At 40.0% G+C, this 23,038-nt stretch overlaps 2 protein-coding genes across 2 annotated transcripts; both read right to left on the bottom strand.

Moving 5' to 3' along the window:
* Positions 1–1,595: 1,595 nt before the first annotated feature.
* On the bottom strand, positions 1,596–10,075 carry LOC137796460 (zinc finger protein 79-like). Its single transcript, XM_068594399.1, has 3 exons — positions 9,843–10,075; positions 7,931–8,207; positions 1,596–2,749 (listed from the first exon to the last, which is right to left on the bottom strand). The coding sequence occupies exons 1-3, from the start codon at positions 9,935–9,937 to the stop codon at positions 2,015–2,017; spliced, it is 1,107 nt and encodes a 368-aa protein (XP_068450500.1). The 5' UTR covers positions 9,938–10,075; the 3' UTR covers positions 1,596–2,014.
* A 2,788-nt stretch (positions 10,076–12,863) lies between these two features.
* LOC137796036 (high affinity choline transporter 1-like) lies at positions 12,864–16,428 on the bottom strand. Its single transcript, XM_068593671.1, has 8 exons — positions 16,245–16,428; positions 15,129–15,242; positions 14,761–14,916; positions 14,499–14,647; positions 14,273–14,416; positions 13,827–13,980; positions 13,525–13,739; positions 12,864–13,394 (listed from the first exon to the last, which is right to left on the bottom strand). Exons 1-8 carry the CDS (start codon positions 16,426–16,428, stop codon positions 12,864–12,866), a joined length of 1,647 nt encoding a protein of 548 aa, XP_068449772.1.
* Between the last annotated feature and the right edge of the window lie 6,610 nt (positions 16,429–23,038).

Genomic DNA, 23,038 nt, shown 5'->3' on the forward strand with positions numbered 1-23,038 from the left:
TCCGTACTCAGGGTTAACCAATGATATAAGGCTAGAACAGCGGGGAATTTTATTAGTATTTATTTTATTATGTAATTAACAATAATTAATAGGTATTTTTAATGTATTTTAAATACTTATATATTTATATAGATACACATATAATTGCAAACAATTCGGTCCAAAGTAAAAAGACACCGTTGTAGTTCACAATAAAATAATCTTAAATTACGAATCTTAACCTTTTCCTTAGTCAAACTGATTGAACTTAATTTTACTGTGAATAAATAATAAACTAATAAAGATTGCTCGTTAGAGCCTTATAAAAATGCCCTATGCGATTATTTACAAAATACTGCATAGTGTCCTCCGTTTTGGTGTTATGGATATGGTCACCCTACTTATCAAGCTCCTTTTTGTATGATTTAACACAACCCCCCCTCTTCAGCTCCAGTTGAGTGACTGTTCTCGTTTTTATGTGGGTTGTAGCTTCTGAACAAGGTATTTCTTAATACCAGTTTACTGAATGATTACACCAAATTTCATGAAGAAATATTTATATTTGCGAGTAATAATGACTTTTGAATAGTGTATACTCGCTGTCTTCAGTTACATGAAGTGTATTGATTTTCTACTTGGGTAAGGTTGCTTTTTTAGCAAGCCTTGCAACCTCCACATTAACAAAATTGTACTTTAAGTGTTTCCTTGTCCAGGCAGTCACTTTATTGCTGCAGGCACTCCATGCATGACCCAATATTACGCACATTTATCAGTTACCCATTTCAAAACAAATGATAACAGTAAACATATCTCATACTAATTAATTGGCGATGTAAGTAGTGACTTCCGGTATCCTCGGGAGGGGGCGTGGCCCAGCGACAGCAGGGTTTGAATGCCTTTCAGCCAAGAAGCGTTGCCTAGCAACAGCGTTTTGAATGGTGCACAATCATATAACGTAACTAGCGCCTATCTCGGAAGGTGTCAGCTATTATTAGCCTAGACCGGACGTAGCCGACGTGACGCAGTTTCCGGTCTTTTACCCGGCATTTTCATCGGCGATCGCCAGAGAAGTGTAAGTAGTTTTACTCTACACCAAGGGTCACCAACCTTTTTGTCCTTCTGTGGACAAGGAGGAGGAAGTGGAGGAGGAAGAAGAGGTCATTATGTCTCCGTCCTGTTCTCAAGTTGATCACAGATCAGTTCATGGAGACTAGAAGAGGATCTGAGAGTCAGAGCAGCTGGTGTTGAATCCTGATGCTCATCTTTAATGTTGGCCCTCCCCTTCAGGTCCCTCGCCCCGCCCCCTCCACTCCACCAGCCAATCAGAGAGTAACGGGACAGTGTCTTCATCATAATGAAGAATTTAATGTCGGTCAAAACGAATCATAACCGTTGACTTGTAAAAAGATTATATTGACAAACTGACATTAAATAATTTGTTTAATGTCAGCTATTTTTATCATAAAGACTTTTACAAATGCATTTGTGTTATTAATAAATTGATTGGTTCACACTGACAAACAGAAATAAAACACTTCAACATTTAGAGGAATTATAGAATTTTTATTGTGTAACATTTTCACACGTCAGTCACAGCTGAGCTTCATGGACTGAGGTCATTGATCATCTGACTGGAAGATAAAAGATGACGAGTCAGATCTGCTCCTGACCGCCATAAAACAATGTTTCAGTCTGAACAAATACTCAAAAAGGAAAATAAAAACTCAATAGAAACATCAAATAAAGATCATAAAATGAAAAATATACTGAAATACCAGAATGTTAAACATAAAAACCATAAACAAGAGACCGTCATTAAAACCCACATGGGATTACTTCTGTGATTCTAAACTCCAGGCTCACTTCCTCTCTTTGAGGAGCTTTTGACTATCACATGGCCTTCTTCAGGTGTCACAACAGGAAGCTGATCCAGAGGTCACATGATAACAGATGGTTGAGACCAAAGACCGACTATTAAGAGACTAAAGAAAACTACAACCCAAAGAAAACTACAAAACTTCTCAGAAAAGCAGCACTAGCTTGGGGACGATGTGTGAGTGCGTTGGTGTTGTTTTAAGTTGCTAATTCGAGAAAAGGTTTTCCCACATTGTTCGCACCAGTACGGTTGCTCTCCAGTGTGAACACGTAGGTGGACCGTGAAGTTACTTTGCGAGGCAAAACTTTTCCCACATTGTCCACACAGGTATGGTTTCTCCCCAGTGTGGACACGCTTGTGTTTTATCAGGTTCGCTATGTATGCAAAAGATTGCCCACATTGATCACAGTGGTATGGTTTTTCTCCAGTGTGACTACGCATGTGGATTTTTAACTGAGAGGACTTTGTGAACGATTTTTCACATTGGTCACATCGGTGCGGTTTCTCTCCTGTGTGAATGAATTGATGGTGCTTCAACTTTAGCGAATCTGCGAAAGCTTTCCCACATTGGTCACAGCTGTACGGTTTCTCTTCCGAGTGAATGTGTTCATGTTTTTTTAAATTCCGCTTACACGCAAAAGCCTTCCCACATTGGTCACAGCTGTACGGTTTCTCACCGGTGTGACTACGTTGATGGACTGTTAGCTTATTCTTATTTGGGAACACTTTCCCACATTGGTCACAGTCGTGAGTTTTTGGCTCAGCGTGACTGCGTTGATGGGCTTCTAGCTGGCTCATCCTCAGGAAAGCTTTCCCACATCGGTCACAGATGTGAGTTTTCCGTAGAATTTCAATCTCTTCAAATCCAGAAGTTCTGTAGGGTCCGGCCCAGTTCTGTATCAACAGACAGAACAGTGGGCAGTTAAACACTTATTGTTTTATCAGTCATGTACATGATAAATCTCTAACATTTGCAAAAAGAAACCGCCAAAGAAAATCCAAAGTAATTTGCCAACTGTACTTATTTATATATTTTATACTTATACTGTACTTATTATATCTATTTGCAAATAGATTTGCAAATAGATTGCTGCAGATGACTATAAATGGAACTTATGAACTGGAAAACACTATGGGACCATAGCCTGAAGCCTTATCTAGTCTAATATAGAAGTAGATCCTAAAAATGCAGAAAATGTATATTTTACACATTTTTCTAATGAAATATCTAGGTATTTTTCCATTTTGAGACATATACGTACGTATACGTATACATATGTATACGTATACACATACATATGTATACGTATACACATACATATACATACGTATGTGTATACGTATACACATACATATACATACGTATACACATACATATACATACGTATACACATACATACGTATACACATACATATACATACGTATACACATACATATACATACGTATACACATACATACGTATACACATACATACGTATACACATACATACGTATACACATACATACGTATACACACGTATACGTATACACACGTATACGTATACACATACACACGTATACGTATACACATACACACGTATACGTATACACATACACACGTATACGTATACACATACATACGTATACGTATACACATACATACGTATACGTATACACATGTATACGTATACACATGTATACGTATACACATGTATACACAGACACATATATACACATGTATACACAGACACATATATACACATGTATACACAGACACATATATACACATGTATACATAGACACATATATATATATATGTATATATATATATATGTATATATATATATATATGTATACATAGACACATATATATATATATGTATACATATATATATGTATACATAGACACATATATATATATATGTATACATATATATATATATATATGTATACATATATATATATGTATACATAGACACATATATATATATGTATACATATATATATATATGTATACATATATATATATATGTATACATATATATATATATGTATACATAGACACATATATATATATGTATACATAGACACATATATATATGTATACATAGACACATATATATATATGTATACATAGACACATATATATATATGTATACATAGACACATATATATATATATGTATACATAGACACATATATATATATGTATACATAGACACATATATATATATGTATACATAGACACATATATATATATATATATATATATATATATATATATATATGTATACATAGACACATATATATATATATGTATACATAGACACATATATATATATATATGTATACATAGACACATATATATATATATATGTATACATAGACATATATATATATATATGTATACATAGACACATATATATATATGTATACATAGACACATATATATATATGTATACATAGACATATATATATATATATATATATGTATACATAGACATATATATATATATGTATATGTATACATAGACATATATATATATATATATATATATATATGTATACATACATAGACATATATATACACATATATATATATATGTATACATACATAGACATATATATATACATACATACATACACATACATATACATATACATATATATACATACATATACATACATATATATACACATACATATGTATGTATATATATATATATATATATATATATATATATATATATATATACATATATATACTATATTTATCTATTAAAAAGGCTTAAAATCTTGCGAACATATAGAGGTACTGTTTATATTTATTAAAAGTGTTGCTGACACAAGGAAAATGATGTATACATGCATTTTTTTTATACTTATTCAATGAGAAACTGAGGATCTCCATCAGCAGTCTGTTCTCATGACTCTTTTAGGCCGTAAGGTGAACCCTGTTATCGGTTCATCCCGCTCCACAGTTGTGCATCAACACAACCTTTAGCTCATAAAAAAGAAAGTCGTGCTAACTTACCACGAAAAAGTTTGTCGCTTAAATTCCAGTCGATTATCGATGCAGCAGTGTTTTATGCAGAACTAGTTTCTTCAGAGCGTAACAGGATCTTCGTCGTGAGTGGCGGGCTGGCGGCACGGTTCGACACGTGATCATGCAACACCAATAACGTAGCTTTTTTTTGTCAAAAGAGTTGCAAGATGGCGGCCATCCTGCAGTTATCAAGCAGTACGGACGACGAAGAAAATACACCAGAATGTCTTAATATATCGAAAAGCAAACATTGTTACAGGCATATTACTTCAGTTAAGGTAAATTATTTCACAACTGCACGATGGAATACATACAGGACAAGCGTACAATAGACAATAAAAGACAAATGGTCATTGTACCAATGACCATTTGTTTGTTGATTCATTTATTCATTCTCCCACAAATGAAAACACTGATCAACCATAAAAACAATCATAAAAAATATGAAATATGATGTATACAACTGAACAAAACAGAATAATGAATAAGAGATTAAGGACACTGTAGGGACTTAGGTGTCTGCTTACGGCCCCTGGAAGCAAGGTACACAATATCCATTACGGTTACCATCAATGTTGACATAATGATCCAGTGTTGGCCCGTCAGTGGCGCCTATAATGCAGCTAACTAGATTGTAGAGCGCAAGGGGAACAACATTTTGTGCTTCAGTGACATTCACATTTTCAGAAGTTGGAGTGGCATGTCCACGAGGGCATCTGTTGACAGAGTCTCTGCAACAACCAGCTCACAGATGTTGCGCTTGGTGGGGATGTGAAACACCAGCTGGGGGAAATCACGAGTCAGCCTCTTCTTCAACGTATCCTGACTGCAACACAACAAAAGAGTCACAGGAGTACCATCAAAAGCAAAGATTGGTGGAGGTGGTACAAACATTACAGGCTAGAACCTACCTGCCACACAGCACATTTAACACCAAAGATGCCCACGAAAGGCACACAACATCACAAACCACACATACTACACACCAGCTGTGCTCCTTGTTGCCAACTGGTACATGTCTGTGCAAACAGCATTCCATTGCAGTTATCTGTAGTTTGAAGCATTAAGGCCTTCATTTGCTTTCACCAGTTCAATGAAGGTCTTCCTCAGCTGGCCCATTCTCAGCACCTCTTTGTTGACAAGCAGCCTTTGGCGAATGATCCTCTCACAGAATATCTTGTAGCTGACATCAAACATGGGCTCATTCCTAAAACGCATATGAATGAGAAGTCAAAAAATGAGTAAGTGTTGTGATTGTGTGCACATACAACAAAATGCAGATTGAATGTTTACGTTTATAATGTTAAGTTAGTAGCTCCTTGAAATGCAATATAATAAATAACTTACTGTTCCGTCTCTGGTTTTTCAGGCCTCGTCAAAAACCAGGTGTACTGATTGTAACAAACTTTGTGGTACTGCACCTCCAGAGGCACACAGTCTTTGTCTTTTATGTGAATCAAAATACTTTGGTCATCCTTCAACTCAGCAGCTTTCTGCAATTGGCCTTAACGAAACAAAAAGGACAGCTCAATGAGTTTGTTTACATATCTCTCACACATAATTGTACCTTTCAGTGTGTGTGTGTGTGTGTGTGTGTGTGTGTGTGTGTGTGTGTGTGTGTGTGTGTGTGTGTTTCTTTACCTGCTTTTAATGTTTCAGCCTTTGACAGAGGATCCCTTTGTCGTTTGCCTGCTCGGTTGATTAACTTCTCCTTGTTTAGGCAAATTATGCACAAGTCAGGAAGGACGAGGCCAGAGCCTGCGATTGGCAGCCCTGACCAAGATCGCCGTTTCTTTGTTGGACTCGTGCTGTTAGAAGTCGATGGAATGGCCTCGTGGTCTCGCGTAGCTTTTTGTCTCTCACGTGTGAGACGTCTTCCCACCTTTGCGATGGCGGTTTTGTTAGTAAATCTACAGTAGCACGTGTGATGGAAGCCAGCATCCTCGGGAATATTGTCAAACTTCACATCAAGACAGTGTTTGAAGTTCTCAGCCGCGTCCCGAGACTCACCCTTCAACCCGAGCCACATCTGTAGGCTTGTCCTGTACGTATTCCATCGTGTAGTGGTGAAATGATTTACCCCCTCGTGCTTAACTGAAGTAATATGCATATAACAACGTTTGCTTTTTGATATATTAAGACATTCCAGTGTATTATTTTCATCGTCCATACTGCTTGATAACTGCATGGTGGCCGCCACCTTGCAACTCTTTTGACAAAAAACAGCTGTGTTATTGGTGTAGCATAATCACGTGGTGAACGGTGCCGCCACTCGCGACGAAGATCCTGTAACGCTCTGAAGAAACTAGTTCTGCATTAAACATTGCCGCATCAACAATCGACTGGAATTTCAGCAACAAACTTTTTTCGGTAGCTGAGCACGACCCGTTCTTTTTTATGAACTAAAGATTGTGTAGAGGCAATACTGTAGAGCGGGAATCATTTTCTAAAAGACTTTTTGTGGTTCACCTTGCGGCCTAAGTGAACCTGTTCTGCTTATTCCCACCCACACTCATTTCTATGCATTTTTTAGCCAAATGCATTGGCTATACGATATGTCTGTCATCCGGGCTGTAGCACATGACAAGCTTGGCAGAATAGGCAGACGCTATTCTTCAGCGCTGACTCTCGTTGGCTAAAGTAGCTTGTCAGTCAGGACATGAAGCTCCTATTGGCTCAAGTGATGGTTCATTGGAAAACTAAGAGTGTAGCCTCCATTTTGAGTACTTTTTTACGTGTGTGGTCACTGCATGAGTTACATGCAGAAACAGGGCGACGTAAGAAGACCGTTTTTGTTGGACTGTTATGGATATGTGGATTAATATGAGGCGTTATCGGTGAGTTGCATTTGCATGTCGTTTATTTGCTGGTTGTTGTTGTGGCTGCTGTGGTGGTCCGATCTTGATATGGTTAGGCTGGTTAGAAGCCTAAGAATCGTAGCTTTCCGTAGCATCGTCACACTCGTATTTTCAAACTATAAAAATTGATATATCAAACAAATTGTCCGTGCACGCCACTCGCAGGACAGGCTAACAGGTAGAACACTGACCTGAACGCCGCGGCTGTCAGAGGACAGTCCTGCTGCCGGTCCTCTGGAGGTGCTCCTCTGCTCCTCCTTCACTGCAATCTCTTCGCGCTCCTCCTTCACGGCAATCTCTTCGCGCTCCTCCTTCACGGCAATCTCTTCGCGCTCTTCTTTCACTACGATCCCTTCGCGCTCCTTCACCGCAATCTCTTCGCGCTCCTTCACCGCAATCTCTTCGCGCTCCTCCTTCACTACGATCCCGTCGCGCTCCTTCACCGCACTCTCGTTGCAATCCTGGTTTCTGTTTCAGAAAACGGGTTAAGTTGGTCCGTTTGTTGCAGAAAATTATCCATGAGTCATCTCTGAAAATGGACAACCTAACTAGTCCTCCCTGGAGATGAACAAGCTAAATAGCTAACTAGTCTTCCTTGGAGATGAACAAGCTAAATAGCTAACTAGTCCTCCCTGGAGATGAACAAGCTAAATAGCTAACTAGTCCTCAATGGAGATGAACAAGCTAAATAGCTTACTAGTCCTCCCTGGAGATGAACAAGCTAAATAGCTAACTAGTCCCCTCTGGAGATAAACAAGCTAAATAGCTAACTAGTCCTCCCTGGAGATGAACAAGCCAGCTAACACTCTCCCCCTGAGGCGACAGCGGTCAAGCCTGGGACGCGTTGGTACTAGGCATTATGGTACGAGCGTGTAAGAACTGACTTCAAAGTTGTAATTCAACATCAGAATGTCTTGATTGTAGGGCTGCAATTCACGATTATTTTAATAATCGATTAATCGGGCGATTATTTTTTTGGATTAAAAAAATAAATTTAAAGCATTAATTTGCAACCTTTTATTACAAAAACAGAACTGACAGTGCAAATTTACAGTGCAACAAATGCTAACAATAAATAATTCAAAAAAGAAATACAAAATCATAAAACTTAACAGGATTTGTCAGAACTTCTTCTCTACACTTAGACGTGCGCGCGCGCACGCGCACACACACAGACACACACACAGACGGACACACACACACACACACTCAGAACTCAGAGAACAAGAGATGATAATCCAGAAGTAACACTCAATGTATCAACGGATAATTTACGGACTGCACTTTACCTAAACAAAGGTTGTTTATTAGATATCGAACTACAAATCCCAGCAACACTTCCTCTGCATGAAGCCACATTATATCGGACTGTTCAACGCAGGTCTGCGTTCTGCACCTCAGAGGAGATATTGACGCATTGCTTCTCTTGAAGCCTCCGCGGTTTTTCAAAACGAAGACGTTTTCTAGCCCAACAGCGCGGCTCAAACACGGAGAATGAACTACGAGCTAGCGAGCTAACAACGGTTGGCGTAGCTGTTAAGTTATTGTACACGCAACGCGACTGTGCAGTGACATACAACGGGCTGCTGAATCTCCTGGACCTTCTATCTGCTGCGCTCCGCTCCACTCAACTGTTTTGTTCAATACTCAAACATCTCCGCGACTTATTGAGTGGCGTAATAATCGCACGACACAACGAATCGATAATGAAATTCGTTGCCAACTTTTTTAATAATCGATTTTTATCGATTTTATCGATTCGTTGTTGCAGCCCTACTTGATTGTCTCTGAGTATCTTGAGGTGGTCTACGATCAATACGAGGTGGAATTCCTTTAAATTAGAGACACATTTGCTAATAAAATTGGATTTTCTAGAGCTTTAATTTTGAAATTCCAAACAGAATGTCCTTGGAACTAAGTTTGCGTTCACCAGAAGTGTACTTTTATTTTGAAGTCGGTTCTTACACGCTTTTCTTGCGTGCCTCGCTCGCAAAAGAAGTGGTTTTAACATTATAATAAACACACGTGCAGTCTGATTCAGCATTCCATCATCAAACACTGAACTTCATTGAGTTCATGTGATTAAATATTAACAACATTTACCTGTTGACATGGTGACTCGCGGTATCGCTCACCGCGCACGAGCTCAACTCTTCAGACTTGATCCACGTGACTTTGATCAGCCGCTCCGGGTCCATCTTTGTTAAAGCCTGCTCGATGAAACGGGGTTCTGGTCTCTGGACTCCAGCAGCTCTCTAACTCGTACTGTAGGGTTCTGGTCCTGGTCTCTGGACTCCAGCAACTCTCTAACTCGTACTGTAGGGTTCTGATCCTGGTCTCTGGAGTTCAGCAGCTCTCTAACTCGAACCTGGACCACGCTGTAGTTTCCGCATTCAGATCTCGTTTGGCCTTCCTGTTCTCGCGGGAGACCAAGGGTGCATCCTAAGTCTCTAAATTGCCGTTTCCTCGCTCCTCGACTGAACCGGAAGTGGTTCTGCGTCGCCATATTGAAGGCCGTCCCAAAGCTCTTATTCGGCTTAGAGGAGCGAGGAGCAAGGAGGGAAATCGGAGGAGCCATGATCGAGGAGTCCCGAGAGCAGACTTCCAGGAAGTGTTTTAACGCTGGACACGCCCCCTCACTGTTCCTCTTTTATTTGACGATTACAAAATAAACGTTATACATTTTAGTGTTTTCTGATTCACCATCTGGTTAAAATATGTGTTCATGCATTGTAGGTCTGAACAACAAAAGGACCACAAGCTATTTTCTTCAAAGATTTGATCTGTTGTTTCTCTCAATAACTTTTATTATGTATGTAATTAAAATCAGAGAGCTAGAGAGAGGAAACACGTTTTATAACATGTATGGTTATTTTATAATGTCACATTTTTATTGAAATGTTCGCTAAATCCGGTCCAAATCGGCTGCAGTCATCAGAAACCGACGTCGCTTCACGTGATGCGTCAGAGGAAAGGACGTCTTATGTCTGTTAAAACATGTTTCCTCACGTCTTCTCTCCTCCCTTGGTTTCCTGGGGTGCATCTCAAGTCTCTAAATTGTCGTTTCCTCGCTCCTCGATCCTCGACTGAACCGGAAGTGGTTCTGCGCCGCCACATTGAAGGCCGTCCCAAAGCTTTTATTCGGCTCGGAGGAGCGAGGATCGAGGAGCGAGGAGGGAAATCGGAGGAGTCATGATCGAGGAGCCCCGAGCGCAGACTTCCGGGAAGTGTTTTAACGCTGGACACGCCCCCTCCCTGTTCTTTTGTTATCTGATTGGACGCTGCAGCTGAGCGGACTGATCGCTGGAGTTTCAAACCAGAGTGAAGGCGATCACAGAATAAACGTTATATATTTTAGTGTTTTCTTCTTCACCATCTGGTTAAAAGATATGTTAAGTCTGAACAACAAAAGTACTACAAACTATTTTCTTCAAAGATTTGATCTGTTGTTTCCCTCAATAACTTTTATAATGTATGTAATTAAAATCAGAGAGCTGAAGAGAGGAAACACGTTTTACAACATGTATGGTTATTTTATAATGTCACAATTTAAATTTCAAAACATACCGACGTAAATACTTAATAAATAAGACGCGTTTCGCTGGAAATCGATCCTGCGTCTAAGCAGGACCCTGAACACAACACAGTATATAAATACTCAATGCAGTTTGTTTAACAGGTAACAGACTACAGAGAAAACGTGCAGTCATCAGAAACTGACGTCGCCTCACGTGACGGTCCGTACCTTTTTCCCGTTTTTGGTTTGAAACGGAAAACAAAGAAACGGTCGTTTTTCCGTATTTCCGTATTTTGGAATGAACGGAAAAACAAACGAACAAAACGTACACGGACCGCCGTTTTTCCGTATTTCCGTATTCTCGAATGAATGATAAAACAAACGAACAAAACGTACACGGACCCGCTTTACTGCAACATCACGTGACTACATTAAAAAAAATATTGTGTACAATTATGTATTTATTTTATTCTTTTCATTCACTCGTTTGAATGTCTTCCTCACAAGATGAGAAATCATTTTAAATTATTTATTCACTTGTTTTCGTCAAATTAATAAATAGGCTCGTTCGTGAGAGCTGCAGGCGGCCGCTGCGGGAGACGTTGACAAAAAACTGCAATCAACTCGGACAGTTTCAGCTGCCTTCAAAGTATTAACAGGAAGTTACGGAATAAAATACTTCCTGTTAGTTTAGATCTGTAGTTTACTTGTATTTTAAAGATTTTGACTCATATGTAATTATAAATATATATTCAGAAATGTAGAAATGTGTGTAGCTGTATCCTTTGTTGTTTTTATGTCTGCCTGTGAAATACATTACCACTGGTTTTGATATGTGTTATACAAATACGACTTTGGATTATAAACCACACAAAATATGTTTTTAGATTAAACCTGAGACTAATAGTCAACAATCAAGCGTTAAGTATTACATCTAGAGATAAAGTAAGGATTTTCTGCAACACGTAGTGTTTGCTGTCAGATCTAAGAGATAATCAGCTCTCTGATGTGGCGACAGCAGGCGTTTCCCATCATGCATTGGGTCAGGCAGTCGGTGGAGAGCTGCTGCAGTGCAAATCGGCTTTGAAATCGACGGCCACCTCGCCCTCGTGAGAGTCCCGTTGACCACGTGTGCATGACGTCGGACAAATCTAACCAGCATGCATTGCACGTCGATCGCCAGTGATCGATTCAGATCCAACTGGTAAAAAAAATTGGTCTTATTGACAAAAAACTTAAATTTTCATGAATAAAATCAAAGAGGTGAACTGTAAAAGGAAAAACTAAATGTCCTGAAGGTGCTGTTCAAATCAAACAAATATGATCAAAAGAGGACTCTTAAGAACTTCTAGGACTGTAACGTGAAGGAAAACTAGAATAGAAACAAAAACCTCTGCACAAAGAACACGCCAAGTGTTATCAAAAGTAAGAATTGCAGCGACCTCGACTAACAAACTGGCCTAATGTATAAACTGGCTGTTCCCCCAGAATGCATCTGGAAAAAAATAATAATAACTGATTATTATTTAATTATATAGAAAACAGTGAGCATCATTGGCAACAATGTTACAAAAAGGAAACAAGACATGAAGTCAACAGAATCTGAATCAGCAACCTGTATCGAGCGTTGGTTCATGTTCAGCTTCAGCCTCTTTAATACCAGCCTCTCTGGCTCCCTCTGCTGGTGGTGGAGCTTCCTGTGACTTCACCTTGAACACATCCCACCTCTCAGGAAGGATCCGCTTGTTAAACAGGAGTGAGGCCACATGTGAAACCAGCAGGATGGAGGCCAGAGCAGACAGCATGCAGAAGGACTTGACAGGAAAGCGCTGAACGTAAACACCGTCCTCAAAAGTGTCTCCTGGGAAATGTAGGATCACAGGGAGGCCAAACATGGGCTCTCCACACAAAACTCTTATCACAAAAGCAACCGCATAGCCTGCAACAGCCCCATAACCGTTAGAAACCTTGATGAAGAGGACGCAGATCAGCTGGGGGAGCATTATGGTGTAAGTCAGGTCTGAGCCCAGGATCCAGAACACCATGACACTGTTTTCCAGGTAGGTGAGGGATGCTCCCACAAGTCCTGCAGCCACTATTGAGAGACGGATCACCCACTGCAGCTCTTTATCGGATGCCTGAAAATGAAAACCATGGAAACTTGAAATATTTAATCCTGAGGAAGTAAATCAATGCAAAACAGTAAAACGGTAAACCCAGTGAAGAGGTGAGGAAAACATAAGAACATGCTCCTGTTCCCCACTGCACCTGACTCCTGATGGTCTGGTAGATGTTGGTGGTGAAAATGGTGGTTGCAGATAAAAGTAAAGAGTCAGCCGATGACATCACTGCAGCAGCAACAGCTCCGATGCCAAATGCAAAAATGTAGCTTGGGGTTGAATTCTGAAGGGTGATGGGCAACACCATGGCCGCCTGCCCTCGCTCATGTGGAGAAGGAGAGCCATATGAGGTGGAGTTCCAGTCTGAAACACAGGAAGCAGAACAGACAAATGCTGATTCACCACCCTGACATGATGAAGAGTAGCAACAAGGTAAAGAGTAGAGATTACCTGTTGAAGCTGCTACGGCTCCAATCAGCACAGACGGGATTCCTCCAATGATGCCGGCTCCTGCTGCTATGAAACAGATGATCCTGGCTGTGGACGTGGAGCTGGAGGACAGTGTCCTCTGATGGAAATCCTGAGCAGCCAAATTGCTCAAAGTCTTTAAATTAGGAAAAAGAATGTGTAAAAAAAAACAAGTGACGTTGCTGATACTGACAGAAATTATGAAAAAAATGTCATTATATTTTAAAATTGCACTCAACTAAATAGTGATGTTTGACTTCAGATAACTGAGATATAATTCAATTTAAAGCTGAGTTATGAAACATTAATATATTTTTACTTTATGCTTCATATGAAGATGGAATATTTTATAATGGTTTCATATACTTTCGCTTATATACCTTAAAAAGACATTTGAAACCATCATACTGTCATGTTAGTCATTTTACCAGTAGTAGAAACTGATCACTCCATCTCCAGACTTCATCAGACTCAACATGGCCGAGCCAGGAGCCCTGGTGTGTGTGCTTGAATGCTGTTTCACTGATGTCAGTATAAACGTCACTGGTCAGAACAAAAGGCACACACAGCCACTGTGGAAAGAGGAAATCACTCAGGAGGGTCTAAATAAAAGAAGAACACATCATCTTAAACGTTCATTGAGTAAAAACGGACCAAGCTCAGAAACACCAGAGAGATCTGGATGACGTCAGTGTAAGCCACCGAGTAGAGACCTCCAAGAACAGTGTAGATGATCGCCACCGCAGCAGAGATCCAGACACAAACGCTGAAGGGCAGATCTATAACTACACTCATGGTGGCTCCTGTAGCGCACAAACACACACAGCACACACAACGGAGGAAAAGCATGATGAAGAAAATGGATGCAGGGTCAGAAAGAGAACGTTACTTTGAGTATATACTTCTACATGTGTACCCAAGGAAATCAGACACGTAGGAATCCAGATAACTTCAGTTATGAGAGGGATGATGGCAAGAACCGCAGTCAGTTTGTTTCCATACTTCCTCTGGAAGGGATCCATCATACTGATGTAATGGTTCTCCCTCATTGGCTTTGCAAAGAACAGTCCACCTTTAAAGGAAAAAGAAGGAAATCCTGTTGATACTTTTACTGATGTGTTCCTTTCCCCTGTGTAATTGTGAAGCCCCGCCCACATTGTTTCCACCCGTGCCTCGTTGCCTGTCTTCCCCTGTGTATTTAGTCTGTGTCGTCTCCTGTGTCTCAAGGTGCAGAAGAATATGTTCACGTAAACACAATTAGATTCATGTTGAAGAGTGACTCACCGATGATGAAGGCAATGCACGTGTGCAGAGGAACAAGAGCCCAGACGAGACCCCTGGTGGGGTCATAAACTGACTCTGCAATACCAAGGATGTAGCCACCTCCAACCCAAGTAGCTGCAGTGGAAAAATACACACACACACACACACACACACACACACACACACACACACTATCAGAATCTATCAGCTTCATTGGCCATGTATTCGTAGGCACACAAGGAATTTTACAGTTTCTTTCATTCTTGGTCAGTGGAAAGAAGTCATTGGCGTCTGGTGTTTTTGCCGTACAGCGCTCTGCAGCGCCTACTAGAGTGGAGGAGTTGGAACTGATTGTGTCCAGGGTGTGTTCAATTAAGCAATAAGGTACGAGAGGCATTACTGTATTGTCAATAATGTACAGTTCGAGGGTGTTGCAAACCCTTGAACTGTTCATTATACAGTACTGCCTTGAGTACCTTATTGCTTTTATTTTACGGTTGCCTGCAACATTATGAATAGTAAGCTGCCTTTCAGCACAACATAGTTGTAGCCACCAAACATTGCGTATCACAATTCAGGGGCCATGAGAAAATAGTCTTGTATGTGAGAGGCATACGGGAGAGGCACACACAAAACAAACGAGAGACTCTGTGATTTACTGATCAGGCCGGTTTTCTGGTAATATGACAATATGTCAAAGGTCCTTGATTGATGACTGTTGGTAGTTGTATTTGGTTTAGTTAAAAATGCAGAATTGTAATATTATAAATCATTTGAAATGAACTAAACTAATATACAAATGCAGATCGTAAACATGGATAAGATGCATTGTACTGTTTAGAATGATGAGAACCCATAATAACTCAAAAACAGAAAAAGTACCAGGAAGTGTTGCACCGAGGCTGCTACCTTGATCTTGTTTTTCATAATTAGGGTTGTATTGTTTATTTACAGTAAAAAATGTTTTTAAAAAATGTCCAAACAGTGTTTCAGGAAATAAACGTAATTGTTGTATAAACTCAAAATTGTATCTGATCAAACATTGAAAACTAGAGCTCATATAGGTGCATTAAAATATTTAAAACCACTCAGAGATTATCAATACTCTGTATTTGAAATGATTAAACCAAAACTCACCTGTCATCGTGAAGACTCCCACTACCAAGCTGACACTCCGGTTAGCCAAAAAAGAAACCACCACCTGTCCACCTTGTGTGTTCTTCGTCATCTTCTTAGACTTCACAGAGGCCCAGATGCCGATTCCCAACACCAGCAGGTAGAATATTATCATCATGATCAGACCTGGTATATTGAGAGCCATCGTTGATTAAACTTATAGCGTAGACAGCCGGTCTTCTTCTCCTGTGAGGTGCTTCAGCTGCAGATCCCCTGTGAGAATGAAAGACACATTTCACTGATCTAGTCACAACATGATAGACAAATTACATATCCAAGACTGCTCAACGATCTCTCAAAGGACCACCTCTTAAATATACATCATGACCACTAACCGAAACCCTCATGACGTCCTCGACCTAACCGTGAACCTTTCCCCTCGTCCCATAGAGCGGTTTGCAAGAAGTAATCATATGATAACAAAGGAACTGCTCGTTCTTTCAGACAGAAACCTACAGATTCCTCAGTCTCACTGCTATCAGGAGACATGCTGAGTTTGTTTAATATTAAACAGACAGTTCAATGACAAGTCTGAATATAACAGTGAAACAGTCACTGATTAAGAGTGAATACGTTTTTCTTTCAACATTGCCCCCATTTTTATACTCATTTGAGAACAAATCATCACATCAAAAACTTTTTAGTCGGGTAATGATGCTTATATTAGGATGAAAACCTTTTCGTAGGATAAAATATTATGTAAGCAACAATACCCTCAAATTAAAATGTTCTTTTCTTCACCAGAAGTAGATGCAATCATCACTCTGGAATGTCTCTTTATGTTCGGCGTGTGAATCATAATTGTTTCACAGTCCAGTGTTATCAGTTCGTTTAGACAGAGCTGCGATGGGCTTGTGAATCTGTGCCTGAGCCTGTCGCTCTGCCTCATGACATGGAGGAAGTCTTTAGCAAAGGACACGGCCATGCTCGCCACGAGGACATTGTCCACGTGACACAGACTGTAGTAGACATTTGTGCAACCACAAAACACAACTGGTTTGGTCTTGGCCTTGTCATAATCCGGGGGGTGACCTGGATGGTCCCCCAGTGAGTCTCTGCTGCCGCATTCCTCATCCTGCTGGTGGGAAATCAAACCATAATTCCAGGAGTTTGTTGAAGGGGTTGTAAATCCCTGCATTCAGCTACTCCTTCCAACGTGACGGCAGTCCCTGCTGCTCCCCCGACTGCTCCATCCTTCTTCCTGGAGAGTACGCAGGGAGGCACTGCCGGTGCCCACGGATGTAACCACGATGCCTCGTGATGTTGTACGTCACATTGCTCCACCTCAGAGTCCCCACCAGCGTTCTTGTCAGTTCAGGGCAGGAGAACAGTTGCAGGACGCATTTGAAGCCCTCCGGGTCCTGATATGCTGACAGACGGAACGGAAGGGTTCCTAGACTCGGTCGAGATGGGCACAAGCTTACACCATCAATCAAGTTCATTCTGTCAGCTCCTCATCCACTCAAGCCACAGATTTCATCAATGAACCCGGTTTTGGTGTCTAGAGCCTCTTTGAATGTAGTTATGTTGAAATAATTTATCACATCTGCATCAATATCTGTACTTCCCGTTTTTGTAGTTGTGACTGGTCGGATTTCAGTCTTCTCTGGACATTTATTTACCATCATTTTGAGAAAAGATGTGGACATCATGTCCAGTGTTATCTGCAGATCGTGTCACGTGTAATCCCCTGCATCCCTTAGACTATTTAACTCCTTTATTGTGACACCATAATTATTCTGATGTCATAAATCTGGTAGTCTAATTAGATGCCATGGTCTAAGTGAACTCCATTACTTTACCCATTTCTGCAAAAGTTTCCTCCTGAAGCCCCACCTTACGGACACCTCTAATCATCTTGGCCACGTTTCCCAGATTCGATAAGACGCTCTTAAGTGCTAAGAGCGTCTTAGGAGCGCTCTAAGAGCGCTGTGAAAGAACGACGTGTTTCCCAGAGTCGTTCTTAGCTTAAGACGCTCTTTTACTAAGATCAGTCTGACCCACCCTTAACAGCCTTCTTAGCGACTAAATATATATATATATATATATATACATACATTTATATATATATATATATATATATATATATATATATATATATATATATATATACATACATTTATATATATATATATATATATATATATATATATATATATATATATATATATATATATATATATATAAAGTGGTAAAAACTACTGTATAAAAGTAGCAACACGGAAGAGAATAAATGTCCCCAAGATGAGACTAATAAGAGAATAATAATGATAAGTATTAGTATGATTGTACACGTAGTACTTTATGCATTGTATGAATGTATGAGGTGGATAACTTCCATCTTTTTGAATAAAGAATAAACTGTACACACACACAATTTACTGTCAACATTCATTCCCATTGGCCAAAACACTGTGACATCACAAAGGAAGTCTGGATCAAAGCCACAGCTTTAGAACACTCATGGGTTCACTCGTGTAGACTCCAGCCTGAGAGGAGATTCGTGTTGTGACTCAGCAAACTCAAAGGGTCGACCAAAACTTGAACCTCCGATCACTGGATTCAAAGTCCAAAGTGCTGACCATTACACCATGAAACCCTATTTAGAGGGATATTTGTTATTGTTGAAGGTACATGTGTCAATCCTCCATCACATTGGCTGATTTATGAATGAATGAATGAAAATGAAAAGTACTTCATTAATCTCCAAGGAGAATTTTTTTTGTCATAGTAGCAGCATCCCACACCTACAGACATCCAATGAAGTAAACAAACTAAGCTGAACACACAAATCAAATCAAATAAATTTACTTTTCACTTCAGTCGATTTTGTGTCATTATGTTGTTAAGTGATCGAGGAAATTATCAAAGTAAAAAAGTGTAACCAATATAAACGTATAACCATTTCTTTTTAACCTTTAAATGAATAAATATACTGTTTGGTCTTTGTTTCAAGTATAGTTTGTGATTAGACCATATACAATGCATAGGATGCTATAAGTTGCTATGTTTTATAGTCTTTTCTATATTATGGGTATTGTACAAAGCTCTCCTGTGTAACAGGGTACAGCAGCCAGTGTTACCATATTAAGAAACAAACCCACAGTGGTTGACCTTAGAGGCAAGATCGAGGATTGACCCTTGAGTCTGGAGGACTTGGCCCCCAGCTTTAGAGCCTGGAAGAAACTTCTGCTATCAGGAGAAGAGTGCCTGGCAGTCTAGTGCAGGACCACAGAAGAGAGAAAAGGTGTTTTTTCACAAGTGCTGAACTTTGTTACTTTTCTTATTACTTTTGTCACTGAGCACTGTACACACACTCGCTATACAGGTTGACAGAAGTTACAGCCTACTGTGGGGACCTCGAGCGAAAGCTGTAAAACACTCTTCACAAAACCAACAACTTAACTCTAAAACAAATAAAGCTAACGGTTTAGCTGAAGGCGAGACAAAAGACCAAAAGCATTATACCCGGATTAGGATTGTCATTTCCTCAGGGCTCCCTGAGATAATAGCCGACGGAGTGTCCCCGTGTTAGGTGCGAGGTCTTACCTTTCCTACTCCTCCTCTCCTTCCCCTCCTCTTCCCCTACACGCTACAGAGCACTTTGTAAACTTTGCTTTTAAAGTTGCTATATTGATAAAGTTATTATATTGATAAAGTCATTATTATTATCATTATATTATTTTGTACGATCACAAAGAAATCACATCATATATGTTTTTTGTATAACATTTGGAAACACCAAATTGCCTGGATGGACACATGGAATACAATGATGCTGCCAGGGCCGGCAATTGCTATAGGCGAACTAGGCGACTGCATAGCCCGACAAATGGGTTGGGGGCGCCCTCACGGCGCACATTTCAGCACTGTGAGCAAGACATGTCACATCAAAGATGTTCTATTATGGAGATGACAGCCAAAAATCAGATTTTTTTGTGAGAAAACGGGACACCGATTGGCCAAGACTTAACATGTCACATCAAAGATCTTCTATTGCAAAGATGGCTCCCTCCAAAAAAAAAATGTTTGTGAGGTCTGAAAAATGTGCGCGATCTGAAAAATCTATTGCGCGGCCACTTTGAATGGCCCGTGACATTTGCAAAAATGAAGCGGTCTAAACCATCTGGAGCACAGCGACGAAAACAGAAAAAGGAAGAAGAGGAAAAGAAAGTCAAATATAGAGGTAAGTCTTCTTATCTCAGACAATAAGGTGTCAAACGAAATAAATTTAGTATTGTGCATCACCTACTATGGGACGTTTCATTGCTGTCACTTAGGCTAGCTATCTCTAGCTAGCAACTGTTACTTTGCTAATTTGCTGCGTGGGCTATTACTAGCAAACATTCAATTCAATTCAGCTTATTTTGTACAGCCCAAAATCACAAATACAAGATTTGCCTCAGAGGGCTTTACAATCTGTATACAGGACATCCCTGTCCCAGAACCTCACATCGGATCAGGAAAAACTCCCCCAAATAAAGATAGTAAAACCCTTTCACAAGGAAAAGGGGAAGAACATAACTTTACTGACAACCTCCATGGATGTACATGTCAAAAAAACAGTATCTGGATAATGTACGCTAATTAGGAAAAGCACAGTTGCTGTCTACGTTCATTATAAATGGCATAAGTTCTGTTTAGTGAATTCACTAGTAGGTGCATACACACACAGTAACCATTTTGGGGATAGTGGTGGTGTTCACCCTTCTCTACAGTTCCTCCCAAGGAATATACTAAAATGTATACGTGTTTTTAGTTTATTTTTTATTCTTGTTTTAAATTGGCCAGATGCACTCAGACAATTTTTTCAGACGCCGGCACCTGCTGGAGAAAGGACGCCTGATCCGCCTCCCTCTGAACTTTGTAAGTAGCCGACACAACTTGTATTATTGTTGCTGTTTTTGCTATTGTTATTATTATTATTATTATTATTATTATTATTATCAATTATTACTTTCATAATCACGTCACATTAATACTACTGATTGTAATCAGTAGCATTATTTAGCCTTGTAGCAGTGGTGGCAGTAAATGTAATGTATCTACTACAAGTTACATGGTCAGTTAAAATGTATTTGTACAATGCAACTACGCTTGATCCCTGTCTGTTTGGAGGGGGCGGGGGGGGTAGCAGAGGTGAAGTGGGGGGAATTTTTGTGTAACGGAAAAAAACCTGTCAAACATTGTTAACCATAATCATTCCCTATGCAGCTTGTATCATGTTTTGAGAGTATTTTGCACAGTTTATGGAGTTAATTCAATCCTAACTGTGAGTATGTAATAAATTATTTTAAATAATAAAAAAGAAAATGTTCTGAAACTATTCTAGTGTCTGTTGTCCATGCACCATTTATTGTTGAACTGCAATGTAGAATAGTAGAATTATAAGTGGGTGAAAAACTGCTATGCAAAGTAAAACAGTTAAGTTAATAATATGTCTCTTCAGTGACATAAAGTATTGTCTGTGTTGTTTTGGGGCTAAACTCAATCTCGCCTAAGGCAACCAAAGTGTTAGAGCCAGCCCTGGATACTGCTATTGTAACACTCAAGGTAGGTATAGTTTTCTAGATGAACATGCTTAACTCTGGGTGGAAGAGAAAAAACATACAAAAAAAAGAAACTGGAAACAGAGGGTAGAATTAGTATAAACTTTACTGTAGAAATGAACAGAACATACTATAGCAGACAGGAAGAAGTTGCATAAGAAGACTGGTTATTCTGTAAATACTGGGTTCAGGATGTCAGTCAGTGCGTTTACATGCTGGTAATAATTCGAATCTTGCTTTAGTCGGACTATGCTCTCTCTCGGGGCAACTGCTGTTATCCGAATATACATGGCAGTGAATAAATCGAATCATTGGCCGAATGCATGTCATATCCGATACGACAGGTGGCGCTGTTTTCATTACATGTAGTGGTGATACAGCCATCTCCGCTTGACCTCTTCACTCTTCATAATGGAGAGAACCCCGCTAGCTTCGGTGGTTGTCGGGGAGCTAGCGCAGAGCAAACAGGGAACTAGCAGCAGCGCCAGCAGGCTACATCAGGGAGCTAGCAGAGACACCCACCGAAGGTAGTATCGGCTCGTAACCCGACTTTTACGTTTGTTTGTTTCTGCCGGCCGTGACAACTTATCGTCTCTTTCGACTTCCGGGTCACGACCTGGGAGGGCGGGAGGGAGGAGGCGGCGGGATCTTGAGCATGCGCACAAACGCATTGTCCAGTTCCGATCCGATTCAGCGTATACATGCAGCGTTATTCGAATTATCAATCGAATCGAATCGAGTTATCCAGGGGTGTTAATCGGATCGTAGTCGGACCGCAGTTATTCGAATAAAGGTGTTTACATGAACTGGATAATTCGATTTTAGTCGGACTAAGCCAGTTATTCGAATCCATGTAACCGCACTGAGTGAAGGTCTGATGAGCTTATATGCCCCGGAGCAGAGGTGACACACGTTAAGAGCTGTTAATGGTGTTGACTCTTGGCTTAGGCTTTGCAAACAGTATCCTGTTCCTCTTAGAGATTAAATACAATAACGTCTTGTAGGTTTTCTGACCCAGGGGCGTTACAATATGATGGCGTCTGAACATCAGTGGTATCAGTAGCGTTGCATGCTGTGGTTGTAATTGTGTGTGTATGTGGGTGTTTAGGTGCATAAAAACGTCTAACAGAAATAAAAACTGCTCAAAAACGTCTTTGTTTGTGAGCGAGTGACGCGAGTGACGCGAGTGTTGAGTAGGCTCAACCA

The sequence above is a fragment of the Clinocottus analis genome, unplaced genomic scaffold (genome assembly GCF_023055335.1).
Source record: "Clinocottus analis isolate CAN_PGR_092001 unplaced genomic scaffold, fCliAna1.0.p SCAF_3, whole genome shotgun sequence".
Lineage (NCBI taxonomy): Eukaryota > Metazoa > Chordata > Actinopteri > Perciformes > Cottidae > Clinocottus > Clinocottus analis.